At 45.0% G+C, this 20,000-nt stretch overlaps 1 protein-coding gene across 2 annotated transcripts in view; it reads left to right on the top strand.

Moving 5' to 3' along the window:
- cacna1bb (calcium channel, voltage-dependent, N type, alpha 1B subunit, b) overlaps positions 1–20,000 on the top strand; it is a 153,404-nt gene that overhangs the window by 36,002 nt on the left and 97,402 nt on the right. For both annotated transcript variants that reach the window (XM_048259412.1, XM_048259413.1), the window contains one exon: positions 19,999–20,000. This exon is cut by the window's right edge and continues 123 nt beyond it. In XM_048259412.1, the coding sequence (XP_048115369.1) occupies positions 19,999–20,000 (2 nt within the window). The remainder of the gene's footprint in view (positions 1–19,998) is intronic.

The raw sequence follows: 20,000 nt of genomic DNA, 5'->3' as shown, positions 1-20,000 counted from the left end.
AGCAAAGAGAGAGAGAGAGGAAAGGGATGTCTCAGAAAAGAGAGAAAGAAGGGAATGGAGGGAAGTAAGTTATGAGGAAGGGAAGAGTGAAAAGGAAAGATGCAAGTCAAAGGAAGTAAACAGAAAGAGAAATAGTCCAAAGAGAGAGAACAAAGCTGTTTGTAATGCACTAGAGATTGTGTGATTGTGTGTGTTTGTATGTGTGTTTGTGTGTGTGTGTGTGTGTGTGTGTGTGTGTGTGTGTGTGTGTGTGTGTGTGTGTGAGAGAGAGAGAGAGAGAGAGAGAGAAAGAGAGAGAGAGAGAGAGAGAGAGAGAGAGAGCTGCAGATGCTATGAGTGTGGCACTCACAGGCCCAGGTGGCTCAGTGTTTCTGCTGTCAGTGATCCAGAGAGCAATTTATCTCCGCTTCTATCATATCAGGCCTTTCTGCCTCTGAGACTGAAATTGTGTGTGTGTGTGTGTGTGTGTGTGTGTGGATTGTGTGTTTGTGTGTGTGTGTGTGTGTGTATCTGCATGTGTGTGTGTGTGTGTGTGTGTTTGAATGAAGATGTATGGATGTTTACATGCAGGAGTGTTTGTCTATGAAATGTGTGCTTTTGGTGGGGATTTAGGGGCTTAGTTACCAGGCAGTTTTACCCACATTGCTAGCAGCCTTTTGGCTAAATATGATGAGGTCTTTCAGCTCCGCTTCCTCTCATGGGGAAAAGAAATGCATGAAGGCATGATGGAAAAGCGCAAAAAAAAATGGAAAAGCAAGAGAGAGAGAGAGAGAGAGAGAGAGAGAGAGAGAGAGAGAGAGAGAGATGCCAAGGAAGGATGGGAAGGGCACACACAGTAGAATAGAGGTGATGTGTGTGTGTAAAATGGATTTTACATCATAATACCACATAATGCACAATACTTACAGTGAAATGTGCAGAAGAAACAACATATTGCTATTTAGTTACGTATTTATCTTCATGTAAGAAAAGGTATATGTATAGATAGATAGATAGATAGATAGATAGATAGATAATTAGATAGATACTTTACTGATCCCCAAGGGGAAATTCAAAATGAATTATGATGTAATGCCCATCAGTCCTCATTGTATTTTTAACATCATCCAGACACTTTCAAAGTGTTCTGTTCTAATAACCACTCAGATGCAACAAACAGGTTCTGACCAAGCTTGTCAAGTTGACCAATGAATTTTGTCCACCTTTTACATTCTCACCCAATGAACATTTACCAGCTGGCAACATGTGACCATTTTTGGCCACACCCTCTTACATTAAATTGTTTGTTGGTTGTTGGAAACATTTGATAGTATTTTTCGTTGAATTGTTACCTTGGATTTTGGCACAAGGAATTATAACATCTAATCCTCTGTATTAATATAATGAAAACAATTTGAAACGGTTTAATTTTGCTGTAAAGGAGACAGTGATTCCTTTTCCAACAGCAACCATGGAGTCTGAGGTAACAAATCCCACTTTAGCATTGATCATGGCCTGGACCAGACTTGATTATTTCAGATGTTTCTTATCTCAAGTTTAACTTGTGTGTTTAAGAGAAGAATCCAAACCACTATCTGTGTCAAACGTTTATCTAGAATAACTGGCTTGCTAATGAACCGATAAATTCAGAAGTTCATTAGCACTATGCTATTGATATCCAATCCATGTAGGTAGTCGGTGCATGAAGGAGAGAGTGATAGGAAAAACAAGACAAAGAAGAAAAAGAGAAAGTACTTCAGTAGAGTCAGTGTATTGAAATTGCGCAAGGCGTGTGTAAGCGCTCGTATGCGTGTGTTTTATTTGTGCCTGTGTGTGTGTGTGTGTGTGTGTGTGTGTGTGTGTGCATGTTTTTATTTGTGCCTGTGTGTGTGTGTGTGTGTGTGTGTGTGTATGTGGATACCAGTGGACAGTGCCAGCTGGCTGGTGTGAGAGGCATAATGAGTAACTGTGTGAATCTGTTCCTGCCAGTAGAATCTGCTCATTTACTTCCTCACCCCATACCCCATACCCCATACCTCTCCTCACTCCTAACCCTCCTACCTCTCCTCACTCCTACCCCTCCTCACCCCTCATTTGCCCCTCAGTTTCCACAGACATACCATTCTAGCCCTCCATGTACAATAGTGCAATGATGTATGTATTTATGTATTGTGTGCGTGCTGTAAAGTTGGATGTTACCGTGTGTGTTTCGTAGTAGCCTGGTTGTGACATGTTACATGTGAGAAGCTTGTTCTCGTATGCCCAAGACACATTTGTCTTAAGTGTCCACAGACATACTGTACTATTCCAGCCCACCCTTGGCTACACTGCACTACTCTTGGGTCCTCGGCTACCCCCGAATATTCAAGGAGGAGTTGGCTTTCATAGACCAGTATTTTGTGTTTCCCTAAAGTCCATTTAAAACTGAGATTGCTTCAAATAGTGACTCTAAATGGTTAGTGCCAAAGGCACACAAGTGTTTTAGAGGCAGTGGTGCTTTTAGCCATCCTTATTCTCTTGGTGCAGCACAAATTGAGATGAATAGCATGGCATATTTGAATTGCTGCAGTTGCAGTGAAAATACAGACTTAGGGGTCGACTAACTAACAGTACCGCAGTTTGTGGTGCGTCTGTTTATGCGAGTTCGGTATTAGCGCACAATCGCACATTGTGCTTCCTCATTGTGCGCAGTATTTATCAAACCAGCAGCTCATCTGGTAACTAACCTTTCTCCGCCCTCTACCGCAATTTACGAGCATCCACAACTGATAGGCATATTTCAACCACAAGCGCAGTTGAATGAAGTTCGCTGATAACAACATTAAAACGAATTAAACGTTTAGCGATCATGAAACATTAATACAATACATGATAAGATGTCAACAAGCTGGGAGATAATGAAGAGCAGTTGCTCTACTCAAACTACTTGTGGTAGGCTATAGAAGATTGGTCAAATCTAACAAGTAGGCAAGTTTAAGTGGATAACTTGAAAGTGAAAGTAAGACATTCGAAAGCCCAATGAAAGTTAAGGTTGCTTTAGATAAAGTACAACGCAAAACTGGTTCTCTGAATAGGGATTCTGTTGTCTTTGAAAGTTCCTCTTATTGATGCATTTAACCGTAATTTGGAGTAACACCTGCTTTTACCAGGCGGAAATATTTCACCACAGAACAGACGTGTGCTTTTATGGTTGCAGTTTTCGTAAACACAGGGGAACACCTAATTAGGTGCATTTCACGCTTCTCCTCTTACATTTTAACACAAAACTCCCACTTTCCCCCGACCCTCCTCTGAATGCATATGCATGACATGGGAAAACACAATTTGCCATTTTCAGCTCCTGCAACAGGCAGTTTGCGGTTTTTCTCAAGTGCGGCCTGTTTGTAAATAGCTCACATCGGTTACGTCAGTCTTTGCGAATAATTAACGCCTGGAAACAGGCGCAAACGGCTTGATAAATCTAGCCCTTAGAGCGCACAGCCCTACACAGTTTATTTCTTTTTTTCAATAGGATTTAAAAACTATGTTCAATATTTTACTATTTCATGCATTCCTCCTGTTGCAACATTGAGAAACATTTTTAATGTGATTTGACAGTCCAACAGCCTTTCATTTGACATGCAGGAAGCAGGTATTAAAGTTGTCTATGCTGTGTCTGTTGGGAGGCATAACAGCCAGATGGAGTCTTTCCAGGTGAGCTTTAGATTTCCTACTGTCCTGTCTTATGGCCAGGACTGTGTTAGCAGGAGAATTAATTGTATTAACAGGCATGTTTAAGGCTCTTGCATAATACATTATGGTTGTTTGCTGGACTGGGTTGGTTTAGCACAGCAGGGGGAGAACATGACAAGAGAAGCCAAATACTATATAGAAGCCAATATCAATGTTTTATGATACTGTAAGGCTCTCTAACATGACAAAGTAACAAAGCGCCTTCTACAGGACATTCACATGCAAATGATACACACCTTAAGTATAGAAGAGAATCATCCAGTGGTGAATGAATGAAGGCCTTCCTTAATCAGAGCAGAGAGCAGAACTTCCACATCACTTTTTTCCACAGAGACTTTAAGAACATCTCCACCCCAGCCTCACCAAGCACCATATAGCACCAAGGAAGGCAAATACATGTAGCTGTCTCTCTCTGAACTTACAGTACCAGAACCCAGCATCAAAATAAATACTGTGTAGCATACTTAACAGATGGTTTTATCAATCAACTTAGAGCGCCTATATAGGTACATAAAGTACTTAATCTATGTACTATGTACTCTCAGGGTGTCACACACATATCTTTGATGGTTTTAGGACGTGCTGTATCATTTACATGTCAGGGCGTTGTATTGCCTTGTAATACTATTATGGTGTGTTGATTACTAAGATGGCATTACAGAATGCCAGTTTCTACTGATTGATGTAGTCATTGAGTATTTACTGACTGATGTTGTCATCAAGCATATACTGACTGATGTAGTAATTGAGTACACAGGCAGTGGCGGCGGTGTGCTCTTTAAGCCACACGGCGACAGATTCCGCTAAACGATTCATTTAGTCTCCGCTCTGATCACTCATTATTGGCTGAGGGTTTACCCACACCTGCAGCTCTGATGTGTGATTGGCTGCTTTACGGGGCTTCAGAGGAGTGCTACTGCTTTATAGGTCCCACCAGGCTTCTCTCTGCTATTAAAGGGAAGACACTTCCTCCACTTTTTATGGATAAAAAGCTCACTCCCCAGAGACGCGTTATACACATCACACAGAGTGCTTCTCGGTGGCCTAAATGACTACAGTACACACACCCATACACATACACTCTCTCTCTCTCTCTCTCTCTCTCTCTCTCTCTCTCACACACACACACACACACACACACACACACACTCTCTCTCTCTCTCTCTCTCTCACTCTCTGTCACACACACACACGCACACACATATACGGAGGCACACACAAAAACCTATGTAGAAATGTTGCATTCCTTTCATGTGTTTTCCCACTTACTGACACACACACACACTCGCTCAGAGAGAGGAGGAACACTACCTCTGGGCCAGGGTGTTTTGGAGGGTTCAGACAGTCTCTCCCCCACAACTATCGGAGCTGCAAGCATTCCCCCTGTCAATACTCAGTTTCAGTGTCACCTTAACACAAGTCTCGTCTCACCAAGGTTCAAGATGACATTTGTTTTCTTTGCCGGTGACACACCACCCCACTAAATCCCAGTTTATCACAGCTCTCACACTCGTCTCATTTTCCTTCTCTCTCTCTCCCTTCCTCTCTCTCTCTCTCCTGCACTCTTTCAAATCCCACTCTGGCCCTGTTCTGATTGGCCCTAATTCCTCCAATTTCACAGAGCTTTTTTTTTCCTGACACTCTCACGCTCATTTCCCATCAGCCCACAGTGATGGTAAGTCACCACCCCGCTTCTGTACCACACAGATAGAGAAACCTCACATGACATGCCCTCAGACTTATTCTCTCTCTCTCGCTCTCTCTCTCTTTCTCTTTCTCTCTCTTTCTTTCCTTCTCACTCACTCGTTCACTCGCTCGCACACACACAAATACACACACACACACACACACACACACACACACACACACACAGTAGTTGTTCTAAAGGCGAATGTATAGCGCTCCTTGGTTTCGTCTTTATCTCCAGGAGCAGCTCCTCTGTGGCCGTTTGGTGGCATCGGTCTTGTTGGAGTCTCTCAGCGCTCCAGCTAAGCGCCTCCTCCTCCTCCCTGGGAGCGGTAATGTGTTTATCTTGAAGATTAGCCAGGAAATGGACATGGGCTGGAGGGGTGGGGAGCCATCTACAGCCCCCCCCCCCCCACCCCATACTGATCCTCTACTCCGGCTGCACAATTAAAACCATGGTTACACTGCAGCTAAATGACCTCCTTATCTCCTTCCACTTTTCTTGTACACTCCTTTCTCTCTCTCTCTCTCTCTCTCTCTCTCTCTCTCTCTCTCTCTCTCTCTTCGGTCACTGTCTCTCTCTGTCTCTGTCTGTCTTTTTTTCTTTCTCTAGGTTGCACTTTCTCCCTCTCTGCTCACTCTCTCTCTCTCTCACTCTCTGTTCACTCTCTCTCTCTCCCATCATTGTTATTTCTTTTTGTTTGTGCACTGCTCTGCTGTACCTGTTTGCCGTTTGTGCACATCTGCTGTATTGGCTGTGGATGAATTGAGGCTCGGTCAGTGAATGAGGGTTATAGTGGCTTCGTCCGGTCAGCTGTGCGAAGGGCGTCGAGCTGAGCCGAGATGAGCTGGATCGCTGACACAGGAAATGAAACCAGGTCCTCGTCGGAGCCACACACCCTGCCCAAGACAGAACGAGATGGCATACAAAGAATAGAGAGGTGCTTATTGTTGTGTGTGTGTGTGTGTGTGTGTGTGTGTGTGTGTGTGTGTGTGTGTGAGTGTGAGTGTGTGAGAGTGTGAGTGTGTGAGTGCATGAGTGCGTGTGTGTGTGTGTGTGTGTGTGTGTGTGTGTCTGTGTGCGTGCATGTGTGTGTGAGTGCGTGTGCGTGTGTGTGTGTGTGTGTGTGTGTGTGTGTGTGTGTGTGTTTAAGCATAAGTGTGCGCACGAGCCTATGGTCATAGTGTGGTCAATGTCAGGGCACATGATGTGTATAATCAGCAAAACATCTCAATTACAGTTTTTCCCCTTGAAAGCGTCTCAGTGGTGGTTCTGCTGGGGTGGTGTATTTTACTGGGCTTTACCCCCTCATTCAGCCAATTCATACAGTATTCCAATTTGATGCTCAGCTGGATTGGAACCGACTCCGACCTCCTCCATCCAGGCTCTAGCAGTGACAGTGGTAGTGTAGTCAGTCAGCTGTGTGTAGCCGTGCTCTTGAAACGGAGGCATGAGAGACGCGCGCTCTTGAAGGCACAACGCTAACCTCCTGCTTGGAGATGGAGTGGGCGGATGCTGATGAGTAGCGCCTCGGCAACAATGCCAACCGTCTGCAGCTTGACAGTCCATAGATGTGGGCTTAAAGTGGGGCATGGGATGATGATGCTAAAGCCGATTCTTTTCTCTCTTTTGCATCTTTTTTTCTTCCCTTTCCCTTGTGCTTTTCTGCATTGTGATTGTTGCATGAAGCTGTTTCAAAAGCAATAAAGAAACAAAAGTAATGTGCATGTATCCTATTCTTTTTTTTTTTCTCACAGATGTCTCTGTGCTGGGCTGGATTGTTTGGCACTAGGCACATATATCATATCATATATCATATCATATCATATATATCAATATATCATTTCTTTCAACAATTCAACATAATCTTGTGCAGAAATCAAAAGAAGGTCCATTTTGAAGACAGAAAACGAACTACGGTTTTTACTACTACCACACCGTAATACAAGCAAACACTCATTCCCACATGTGAGCAAATATACACAGATTTGCGGATGGAGTCTTGTGTTTGCTCCAAACCCCCAGTAGTGAGCTGAGCATGCTCTCCTCGTCTCTCGTCTCATCTCATCTCACGCGCCTGGCTCTCTCCCGCTCCATGTGTCTCCAGTGAAGAGCGCAGCTGTGTGTCTCAAAAGCCCTGATGAGAGTAGGTTTTTCTCTGCTCGCTGCCACGCCATCAGGGGGGGCCTTGTGTCTCGACAAATTGCTTCGTGCCTCCTCGAGCCGGCCGGCTTTTGTTTTCTCTCACACCGTCCAGCTGGTAGATCGCTGTTCGCTCACGTATCGCCAACCCGAGGTGGAGTGGTTGATTTTTATACTGTGTGGTCAGCATAGTTTAAAATTTCCTTTCATGTCCCCTCCTTGATGTTTAATTCTTCCTCTCCTTTTCTCCCATCATCAATAGCTTGCAGTGAATATTTCTCTTCAGCCTGACTGGGGCACCTGGCCTCCTCCCTTCTCAGGTGGTGTAGGCTGTAGATTGAACATTGACCTTCAGGTGTTTTTTCTATTGGCATTTACTTTACTACCGTAAAACTCCAAATAATAGCCCGGGCTTTTATTTTCCCAAATCGCCAAACTGCACTGGCTAGTATTACAGACAGGCGTCTATATGAGACAGGCCTTTAATTCCCTTTACACAAAACTTTTCCTCTGCAAAGATGGAAAATATTATCGAATTAATTATTTCAAACACACTGAATGTCTACCTATATGACTAGGCTATCTGATGACAATTACGGATCATCATTCATTTAGTGTTGAGATGTTGTTCATTGAGTGAGATACAGTAAGATCCAAATAGCAGGGATAGCCAGAACAGATGAAACACGTTTTAATCAAACGTAATTTACAAAGAGATCGTATCACACTGAAAGCTCATATTTTGTCACTAGCAAATAGCCTATATCGGTCCTTTGTTAAATACAGTTGCATTATCATCCCTGACCAAAACCGTTCGGGAATTATTTATGCAAAAGTGGAACGTGCGTAATGTTTCATTCTCGCTCCTTTGGCACGAATGAAACAGCATGAGAGACCATGAACCATATCGTTTCTCCCGTATTTGGCAAATTTGACAACAGTCGACATTTCAAATCATAGCCTACTTCGCACAGGGAACATATTTTTGGCCAGGGTTGCTGAATAACACAATAATCATGGATGTCCGACCATTTCTCTCCCAGCTTCAAATTTAGACAGCTAAATACGCCATTTCAGCGCTGTGTATGAGTAGGTCTAAGAGTGAGAAGTTTTACCACTGCAACTATGCGCAGCACTTGCCACTCCGACTCATCAATAAAAAACTGCGCCCTTGACTTTACATCATTAAGCTATTTCAGTATATAGCCAGGGTTTTAGAAGATCAAAACAACCCGAAACTAAAAAACAGACCAGGCCTCTACTGGAGACCAGCCTTTAACCCAAACCTGTAGCCACACCAGGCGTTTAAAAGACACAGGCGTCTCTTAGGGACTCGGCTATTATTTGAAGTTTTACGGTATTCTCCACGGAGATCGATCGCGCTTAGGTCATGAAAACATTGCTGTAGTCTTGAAGACGGTACGCACTACGGAAGACGCTTTCCTCTGGAAACAGAGGTGTTGAAAAGCATCATGAAACCCTGTGTAAGATGAACATGTTGCAGTAAATGGAAAATTGAAAGCACTCCACATTGTGTCTTGTCTATTGACCATATTAATCAAGAAGAGAGAATTATTATGTTGTGCTTTGTACTGGGTTGTGTTGGAAACATGGAGTCTGTGTGTGTGTGTGTGTGTGTGTGTGTGTGTGTGTGTGTGTGTGTGTGTGTGTGTGTGTGTGTGTGTGTGTGTGTGTGTGTGTGTTTGGGTGGGGATGGGGGATTGTTCACAGTACACTCTGTACTAATGTGTGAGTGGGTGGCTGTTCATAATAATCACACTGAGCGTTTGGGTTGGCCTGTCTCGTGTGTGTGTGTGTGGTGTGTGTGTATTCCTTTCCTTGAACAGTGTTAAAGTGAGTGAGCTGTTTTATGTCAGTAGGGCTCAGAGCGCCACACTAATGACAGAATATTTTACCTCTCATTAGTGATAGACTGAAGGCCGAGGGGAAGGTACACACACTGAGTCCAAAAACACACACATACACACATACACACACACACACACACACACACACACACACACACACACACACACACACACACACACGTTTGCCCTTTTGATGTATCATATAAACATAACAGTAATGACACAGAATAATCAAAGAAGAAGCATCTCACCTGATGTCTATTACCTATTAGGGCGAGAGTGTGTTACACTGTGTCTGTGTGTGTGGGTGTTTTATGTGGTCTAAATGGTAATGGTAGATTACACCCCCATAAGATGCATGTTAAGGTGTAGTAGTCAGTTCTTTTCATCTGGCATGAACTCCATGTACAGCCTGTTCTTTGCTTCCTGACATGGTGTGAACAGACAGGCGTGTACAGATGACAGTGTTGGTTTACTGCAGGCTCTCTCAGCCACCTTATCAAAGCGCTGGTGGAGGAAGAGAAATCTATATTTTTGTTGTCACTTCTTGGTCCATGCTTCACATTTCATACATGCTATTCTATATCTGCATCGAGCACTTTTTTTTTTCCCCGTGAGAAATATTCTTATCCAATATTTTCCGCAGCCTGAAACGGCAATTTCTCACCAAATATTTTTTCTAACAAAGCACGTAAAACTTAAGCACGGCGGCTTTGTTTTAGCGCTGGCATATGGGAGAGAATGGGTTTCGCTTGATTTGCTTCTCTTGGAAATAAACGCTGTTGAATTTAATACGGCGATGAAAGCTGTGATATTACACCTAGCTTCATCTCCCAGTGACAAGGTTTTAGTAGCTAGAGAGATGGAGAGAGAGAGGGTGGCAGGTTTTAATGTGTGCATTCTTCACATGCTCTTAATGAATGGGACAGTGGAAGGTCTGGCGTGAGAGTCAAACACAAAACAGTGCACAGATGCCTACTGACACACACACACACGCACATGCACACACATGCACACACACACACACACACACACACACACACACACACACACACACACACACACACACACACACACAGCTTATCTCATTATTAGGTATTTCAGACAAAGTAGATGTAAAGTTTCTGTCCTTTCAGTATTGAAAACAGAAAAAATGGTAACATAGCAGAGGCCATCTCCTCTTCACCTACAGTATATGCCTCAAACTCAAACACGAAGCCATTTCTCCAGTATCAATCATTCTTTTACGTAAATGTTTGGACAGTTTGCAGTCAGTTTGCAGTCAGACAGTCTGGCAGATCTTTTCACCTGAAAAAACATTTACTCTCACTGAGCACAAACGCTCAGTGAGAGTAAATGTCTTTTCAGGTGAAAAGATCTAGTGAGTCGTCACAGGACTCCTCTTGCTCTTTCTCTTTCTTTCATTTAAATGAACCTCTCTATCGCTCCATCTCCCTTCCTGTGCTTCCTCTTGCTGCCGACCAGGTAAGAGGCATTCTGAGTTCACCTCCCTGAGATGGGCTGCTTTGGTGTTTACATCCAGCTAGAAGGTACTCTAGAAAACGAGGGACACGGATGCTATACAAGCATTGCGGGATCACATCCAAGTCCCCTGCTAAGACGCATATGTTATCCATCCACGAGAGAGCAGGAACAATAGAGAGCGATTAGGGGAGGGAAAATGAAAGAGAGAGGAGAGAGAAAGAGAGCCTGTGTCAGGGAGCAGATCTGATCCCATATGGGCCAGCGAGAGGGGGTGGAGTGGGGGGGGTGGGGTGGTTATCCTTTGGGGGGTCACTGGGGGGGATGTGGGGCACACACGTCAGTGAAGGCATCCGGCCAGGCGCTTAGCAGCGGGGGTGTGCTTAGCCTCGGACACGGTGGCCAAATCCTTTTCATTTGCACTCGCTTCCCCCAGAACACCTGCCCACTGGGCCCTGTAATGAGGTAACGTCGTGCCATTCTGCCCCGGGGGCACCTCGGCATGCTCCTACACACACACACACACACACACACACACACACACACACACACACACACACACAAACACACACACAAACTCACTCGAGTTGGAAACAATGTGACATACTGTAGAAGAGAGGAGATGGTGCCCCCCCTACCTTCTAGTATGGGAACTGAATGAGGAGTTCTGTTTTTCTGGGTACTGACTGAAGTAATTGTTTTAGTCACGTAATTGGTGTTGGGAGAAGCTCATGTGTCTGTTATGGGAAGTCATTTTTTTGTGGCCTTTATTTATGGGAAGTGTATGTTTTTCTCAGGGTATGATGTAGCTAATTGTTGCCAATCCTTTTTTAAAATTCGGTTATACTCTTAATAACATCACTCTGCACATTGTTAAGTGGAAAGTGACTTAGTTAGATTTCTGAGGTTATAAGGTGAAGAAAGAAAGACTGACTGTTCTTTTGCTTTTTTCATTCCTTTAATTTTCTCAGCAATTAGTGCGAGATCATCCAGGGACACATTAGCAACCCTGTGTTAATTATTCCACTATTTCACAAGGACGAGGAGGAGGAGGAGGAGGAGGAGAGATGGCGTCTGAGACAAGAGGGAGAAACGAGACGGATAGAAAACAGTGGAGACTGATTGGTGAGAAGGCGAGAAATCTGAGGGGATCTGAAGAGCAAGGATGAGTGAGTCGAGGAAAATTGGGGAGAGTAGAAGAGAGAGGGACAGAGAGAGAGAGAGAGAGAGAGAGAAGTGTCAGAGAGTCAGTGGGGATGAAAGTGTGGAGCAGAGGGCGGATGGGTGGAGGGAAGGAAAGGGTAGGGTAGAGAGGAGTCGGACGAGCGTGCGGGCGGCCGTGCAGTGGACAGAGCAGAGTGGGCACGCGAGCGTGGCACGAGCCGCTGCTTTAATGGAGCGAGGCGGGTACACAAACACAGGGAGGGAGGTGGGGGCGGTGGAGGTGGGGGTGGTACTTTGCCTCCTCTGGTTTGGCACCAGTGCCAATGTCAACCCCTCTCCCTCTGCCAACCTCTCTCTCTCTCTCTCTCTCTCTCTCTCTCTTTTTCTCTCTCCCCCCCTCTCTCTCAAATCACACTTCACCCCACAGTCACACCAGCACGGACACACGGCCCCACGCCAGCGTCCCAGGAACACAGGATTCCATTAACACCTCCAGCCACATGTCCCATCTGTGTGTGTGTGTGTGTGTGTGTGTGTGTGTGTGTGTATGCGTTTGTGTATGCGCGTACGTGCATGCACGTTTGTGTGTTTTGTGGTGGATGAGCTTCTAAAGGTTTTTTCCCCATCTCCATCCAGCCGCGGTGATTAGGGGGAGATGGCAGTTCAGTTCAGAGATCAGTTTGGAACCCTCCCAACCCCCACCCCACCTCCCAACCCCCACACCTCTCTCTTCGCTGCTATATTTGCCTCTGCTTGGCTGTGCAGCGCTCATGCAGGAGTGTGCTGGAATGAGGGAGAGTGAGCGCTGTTTAGGCCTGTCTATTTGTGGCTTCCGTGCGTGTGAGTGAGTGTACATTTGAATTGCCATGTGTGTCAGATGCGTTCTTGTATGTTTGTCTGAATTGGTGCATATTGTATGTGTGTGCGTGTATGTGTGTAAGTGCATCAGTCAGTGAACATTCTTTGAGTGTGTGTGTGTGTGTGTGTGTGTGTGTGTGTTACACATTGTGAATCGCCATATGAAGCTGTGCTGCCAGACAGGCATATTTGATCCAAATGGCCCATGGCAGTCAGGATGCCTTCACCAGGCTACTCTTCCCAGGCATCGTGGGCAAATGCCAGCCTCCTCTGCCACCGCCATCTCTGCGTGGCGCACCAGGGCTTGATCCGGCCCACGCTTGGCATCAAAGCCCGGCTGCTCCCGTGAAAAAAAAACAAAAAACCTGAGGAACCTGGAGGGAGGCAGTGCCACTGACCACAGCAGCCACAAGAGCAACAGCACCGAGGCTTACAAGTCCAGCCTTCTAATAATATCCATTAGAGCTGGCCATGGCCAAATGTTCACAAAATGACTTGGCTTTGAAAGACTAATGCTGTTCAGCTAGTGATTAGCAGATACAGTACAACAACAAAAAAAAGAAATAGAGTTTTGTATTGCTTGTGGAGCAATTTGTTTTGATTGCAGTTCTGAATGATCTCAGTCTGTTTTACTGTTTTACTGCTTCAGGAAGCGTCTTTTCTCTTCCTCTTTCTCTCTCCTTCTGTCTGTCTTTCTGTGTCTGTCTTTCTCTGTCTTTCTCTGTGTGTGTGTGTGTGTTGTGCGTTGTCTGCGCGTGCACGCGCTCCTCTTTTTTTTTAATGCTGCTTCTTCCACCCCAGTGATCCTCCCCTCTGCTCTGTCGGTGACTCACAGACGGCCATATTTGGGAGCGTTTCTTCAAAAACCGAGAGAAAGCCCTCCAGCTGTAGCAGGGCTCTTCCGTGGCTCTGTCGGCTTCTGTTTTCATCCTCCCATTCAGAGAGCAGTTGCTCATCCACACGTTTGCCTTCTCCCTCCATTCCCAGACGTCTATGGTCATTGAGACTGTCAGGCAGGCGGACTGGTTGTCTGTTGTCACGCTTTCTTAGGGATTTCACTAGTGCAAATTATTTTTATCAATAATGTTGGCCAGTAATATTGGAAACTGTTCATTAGGTTTGTGATGGGTTTCAAAAGCTCTGGGCCATGTTAATTTGCCAGTATAATTATGTCTCTAATTACTTATCTGGTATAGTGTGTATGTGTGTTACATTACACTTAGCAGACACTTCTTGACCAAAGTGACTTACATATGTCAGCTATATTACAAGGGATCACATTGTCCCCGGAGCAACTTGGGGTTAAGTGCCTTGCTCAAGGGCACAACGGTGGAAGCTGGGAATTGAACCAACAACTTTCAGGCTACTGCACGCTATCCCAACTCCTCAACCACTACACTACCACCGCCCGTGTGTGTGTGTGTGTGTGTGTGTGTGTGTGTGTGTGTGTGTGTGTGTGTGTGTGTGTGTGTGTGTGTGTGTGTGTGTGTGTGTGTGTGTGTGTGTGTGTGTGTGTGTGTGTGTGTGTGTGTGTGTGTGTGTGTGTGTGTGTGTGTGTGTGTGTGTCTGTGTCTGTGTCTGTGTGTGTGTGTGTCTGTGTGTGTGTCTGTGTGTGTGTGTGTTTTGGTAAGATGCTGTGACTTTTCCCTATCTGGCCTAGCCTGTAGTCAGTGTCCGGCTGTCGCTGATGGCTGACCACTGTTTGAAGGTGTGGGAGTGAGGGAGAGACCTGTCTGAGACACAGACGTGTGCCAAGTCAATTCCCCCTCTCCTTGTCTGAGGTTCACAGTAATTACATCCACAGCCTCCCAGTAGACGGCCAGTGCTGGCTAAAGTTCTTATTTGACTTTGTCGGCTGTTTAGTCTTTTTCTGCTTCAGTCTTTCTCTCCTTACCTCTCTCTTGTTATCTTTCTTTTTCCTTTCTTTTCAATATGTGTCATATCATGTCTCCCCACACCTCTTCTATCCCTCTCTCTCAGCAAATATTTTGCTTTAAACCTCTCTCTCCACTCTCATTCATATCTTTTTGAGTTTTGACAAGTGTGTGTGTGTCTGTGTGTGTGTCTGTGTGTGTGTGTGTTGTGTGTGTCTGTGTGTGTGTGTGTGTGTGTGTGTGTGTGTGTGTGTGTGTGTGTGTGTGTTTGTGTGTGATGGATCTTCTGAGCTGATGTGTCTAGACAAAGCAAACACCCACACACTGGCATCATACACCCTAACCTGCACCACAGCTGTGAATGGAAGACACTGCACATATCAGACACTGCACACATCATCAAAAGTTTGCAAACACAACACTTGCAAGGGTACAAATACACACACACACACACACACACACACACACACACACACACACACACACACACACACACACTGTGCAGATACTCATACTTAAGAGCTACTACTTAGATCAGAGAGTTTCATCTTTTGTCCAGCCTTTGGGTGAGAGGGCTTTGGTTCAGAGATGCATGGTGACCCTGGTAATGGATTTGTCTTTATTAATGCTCGGCTCACACACACAAGCATTGATTAGTGCTTTCCCCATTTGCTGTGTTCTTCCATTGTCAGCATGGTACTGAAGTCTGGGATTTATGATGATTGATGAAACCATTCTGATCCAATATTAGTTTGTATGTTTGTTTGCTCATAATCTGTTCCATGGATGAGTGATAGAGAGTTATCTTCAGGCTAGTTTGAATTATTGATTATCTATTGTCGGCAGTAGGAACAGTTGTTTCCATGGCTGTGGGAAGTCCACCTGTTGAACTGGACACAGCATAGGTATATATAGTATATGTACTGTATATATAACTATGGGACACACACCTCCTGTGAAACACAGTGACAGAAGCACACAGTAATGAATACTATGTGCGCGCCTGTTCTGGCAGGGATTACTCTGTCATAATACTTTAGGTTGTTCAACGGCTTCATGTCCAGAGGAGTCCATCTCCCCTCTGTCCTTCCCTGCTGGACTGTTTCCAGGTCACTGAAATGACTATTGATGTGACCTGACCTGGGAATTGTATTCCTGGTTGCAGACATAACACATACTCAGGTGTCTTTGTACATTTAAGAAGTCTTTCCTCCCTCCATCTCTCTCTTTCACTCTCTTTCTCTCTCTCTCTCACACACACACACACACACACACACACACACACACACACACACACACACGCACACATACACATACACACACAGTCACGCATGCGCCCTCTTTCTCTCTCATTCACACATACCTATACACATCTATACACACACACACACACACACACACACACACTTCTCTCATGCACAGTGAGCTCATTTAAAAGAGTGTCAGGTCTGTCGGCAGCCTCCCTGCTGCACTGGAGGTAAATCAGACTCTGTCAATCACTGGCGCTGTCTGGGGGGGCAGTGTACTAGCTGCTGGGCAGGCCACAGTGAGTAAATATAGACCTGGGGTCCTGGGAATACGCATCAGACTAGCCCACCTCATACCAAATTAGGGCTTAAGCTCTCGACACTCCCACAAACTCCCAACGGCAGTCTGGATTTTCGTTTGGCTGTTCCTGAACTAGTGAATTCATTTGTTCCTGAACTAGTGAATTCATTAGTGAACTAAGTGAATTCATTTACTTTCAGAGTGGAGGCCTGAGTCATGATGCAAATCATCAGTGTCATTTGGAGACCGATTTGCTTACATAATTGTGCAGGCGGTTTAGGAGGGATGGGTAGACAGTGTCCTTTGAAGTGTGGACCTAATTGCTGTGGCCCTAAGAGAGGGCAGTTATTTGACAGTTTGAAAGAATAACAGAGGCTATCAACCAAGCCAGTGGAAGAGAATAGCGATGGCAAGGGATGTTGTTTTATTATGTACTGTTGAATAAATTTGATAATTCATGAAATAACTGAATATATAAATTGATGGTTACCGTAAATGGCCGGTCCTTTCCCTTTCTGATGCTTTTGTTTGTTGTCTGATGTTTTCAGAATAGCAATGTGGAGATGCTAAAGAACTTGGGTCTTGAGTAGTCTTATGTGCAATGGACAGTTGATAGCATCACCCTCCTTATTTCCTGCCCCACACAAATCTGCAGCAGCAACGATAAGCAGGATATTACAAAAAAACACTCCTCCCTGTGATGAGCAGGTCACCCACCTCCCTGTAGAATTCTCCCCAATCATATGAATGGAATTCTGTCTGTCTATCTTTTGCTGGCCTTATCGTGGCCACAAGGGTGTTTTTTATATCCACAGTGAGTCATCGTTTCAGGAGTGACGGTCCCTTGGGACATTATTTTGAGGCATTATAGATGATAGAGGCAGTGGGATGGCAAGGATGAACTGCTAACTTCACAGCAAAAGGAGAGTCTGCTTTATTACTCTGGATGCTTCTGGATTTGAGTGCACTGGATTTTCGAGTATGAAAATAGTCGGTGTTATCCCCATACAAATCATCTTCTTTGAGATCAAATTCTTTCAAATGTTGCTTAGTCTCTGACTTCCCTGATTTCAGAGAGTATGATTTACAGGGAGGCTACACCGGAGTGTTTTAGTTGCAGACCCAAAGTAGGCCATAGGTTCAGTTTCTATTGATGTGCAAACATGATTGTGGACTTTTGCACTGATCTCTTCACTGGGATTAAGTGTGAATACTCAAAGGAAGTGTACTTGGAGAGAACAGGTACCCTAAAAAAGCTTTTATTCTCTTCTTTAAGATCATTTTGCTCAGATTTTCCTAGCAAGAAATACAAAAAGCAATTGATTCAGAATGACTTGCCTGACAGTAATGGGAGATTGTGGAAGCTAATGCAGAACTGGTAAAGTGCAAATTGCATCCCTCCATCCTCCTGTTTGACCCACAGGTGTTGATGCATGTCCAAGTGCTTTGCTTTTCTCTCTGACCCTCTCTGCTCAGCTCCTCCTGGGCTGTGAGTAGCCCACCATGAGAGCACACAGTCCTTGAGCAATGTGGCCTTTGCACTCCGGCCCCTCAGACTGTCCATAAAGCAGCCCATATTCTTGATTAGATTATTGACCTATGTAGGAATGGTTCTATTATGGTACTTTTGTTGGTCTTTTGTTGTGTTATATTATTTTCCCCTTTTGCCTTTTTACTGTGTGTCTGTGTGTGTGTGTGTGTGTGTGTGTGTGTGTGTGTGTGTGTGTTTGTGTGTGTGTGTTGGTTTGTGTACATAGTTGAGTGTGAGTGAGAGAAAGGCAGGGGGTGGTGGTCATGTTGCGACAGCTCTGTCACATTTAATGGAGCTTATCTGCTCTGCCCCCCGACTCTCCCCATGATCCCACAACCCTTTAGGCTTTTTCATCTCTTCTCCTCTCTCTCTCTATTCCTCTATCTGCTGTTACTTTAGTTTAGTCTCCTCTGTTCTGTCCATCTTCTCCACCTCCTTCTCCATCCCTCTCCTCTCCTTGTTTTTGTTCACTCCACTTTCATTCCCCCCTCTCTTCCCATCTTTTTCTCTGTGCCTCATAGTGTGTACTACTGTGTGTGTGTGTGTGTGTGTGTGTGTGTGTGTGTGTGTGTGTGTGTGTGTGCCAGCTGAGTCCCTGTGGCTGAGGGCGAGCGCAGGACTGGCCAGTGAGCTGCTCCTTTCTGCCTAGTGTCAAAACAACAGCCCCTCCATACCTCCTCCATCCCCCCTCCACCCCCCCCAACCACCTCCTCCATCCCCCTCCACCCCCCCACCACCTCCTCCATCCCCCTCCATCCATCATTCACCCCTCCCTTCCTCCTCCATCCCTCCTTCACCCCTCCCTCCTCCATCCCTCCTTCACCCCTCCATCCCTCCTCCATCCCTCCTCCCCAGATGGATCTCCACTCCAGCACTTGTTCTTCTCTATTCCCTTCGTCTCTGTCTGTGGTGTCTCCTCATCCCATCTCTGTCTACAGTATGTTGTCTCTGTGTCTCTAAAATGGTTCATTCTCTCTTGTCCCCCACATTTCCTCTCACTTTGCCTTTTTTGCCCCCGCCTTTTTCCCCTCAAGTCTTTTTGGTCCTAATTGCTCTTCGTCTCCCTCTGAAGCAGTGAGGGTAATTAGATCAGATCATTAGGAAGATAGTTGGGGGTTTGCTCTTGGCAAAGTACTGTACAGTAGAGCAGCTTTTTCACACATGTATGTGCGCATGCCTATCTTGGTTAGGATCAGTTGGAACTGGCTCCTTGTGTTTGCCATAGACATCTCAATGTATTCCCAGTGATGCTGTAAGAAGCAACCTTTTGAATGCTGTACTATAAGAATACTGCATGCTTTGTTTGATTTAAATACAAATTTAAATACACCCACACAAGAGGATGCTTCTCTGCTTCACTGTTCTTTTATGGGGTTTTTTATGTGTTTCACAGGAATTTTTATCAAATGTAGTTTGTTTTATTTATGTAATTTTATTTATTACATATCTTATTAATATTTGTATAATATAACGTTTTTTGCCTTAATGTATCCATAGATGCTGTCATGGTATTAAACATAAATTGCTACTACTACTATGTGTTACACAGGCTTTGGTTGATGAAAGTGGACTTTTTTGTGTTATGGGTAATTGTCTTGTCCTGTGTGTAACACAAGAGCTTGGTGTGGCTTGGCTCTGCTGTGTTGCCTTGACAACGCGTACAGCCTGCCATCCCGTCATGGGATTAGATTAGATTATGCTGATGTTCCACTTGGGCTGCTGGGGAGTCTGGAGTCAGCATGGTCTCTTGCCTGGCTGCGCTCACAAGCGTGGGCGCTCGCTTTGTTAAGATCCCACACTGACAGGCAGGCAGGGATTGTGTGTGTGTGTGTGTGTGTGTGTGTGTGTGTGTGTGTGTGTGTGTGTGTGTGTGTGGGTGGGTGTACATTTGCGAAACTCTGTCTCTCTGTGTGGTTATGAATTCTTGTGTAATCCCTTCATATGAGTTGCAGGTGTGTGTGTGTGTGTGTGAAGAGTGGCTCTAAGACAGTAAGAAAAACATTTCCAAAGCGTGAAAGAGAAATTGTGAACGCAGTCATGTAAAATACAGATTTACATGTGCCGTCTTCACCATGAGCAAGTGTTCCAATAGAGAGCAGACAGCTGACATCCTATTCCTCTGTGTGTTTACAGCA

Source organism: Alosa alosa, chromosome 12 (assembly GCF_017589495.1).
Source record: "Alosa alosa isolate M-15738 ecotype Scorff River chromosome 12, AALO_Geno_1.1, whole genome shotgun sequence".
NCBI classification, from domain to species: Eukaryota; Metazoa; Chordata; class Actinopteri; order Clupeiformes; family Clupeidae; genus Alosa; species Alosa alosa.
The sequence above is the reverse complement of the archived record's forward strand: the minus strand, read 5'-3'. Positions and strand labels throughout refer to the sequence as shown.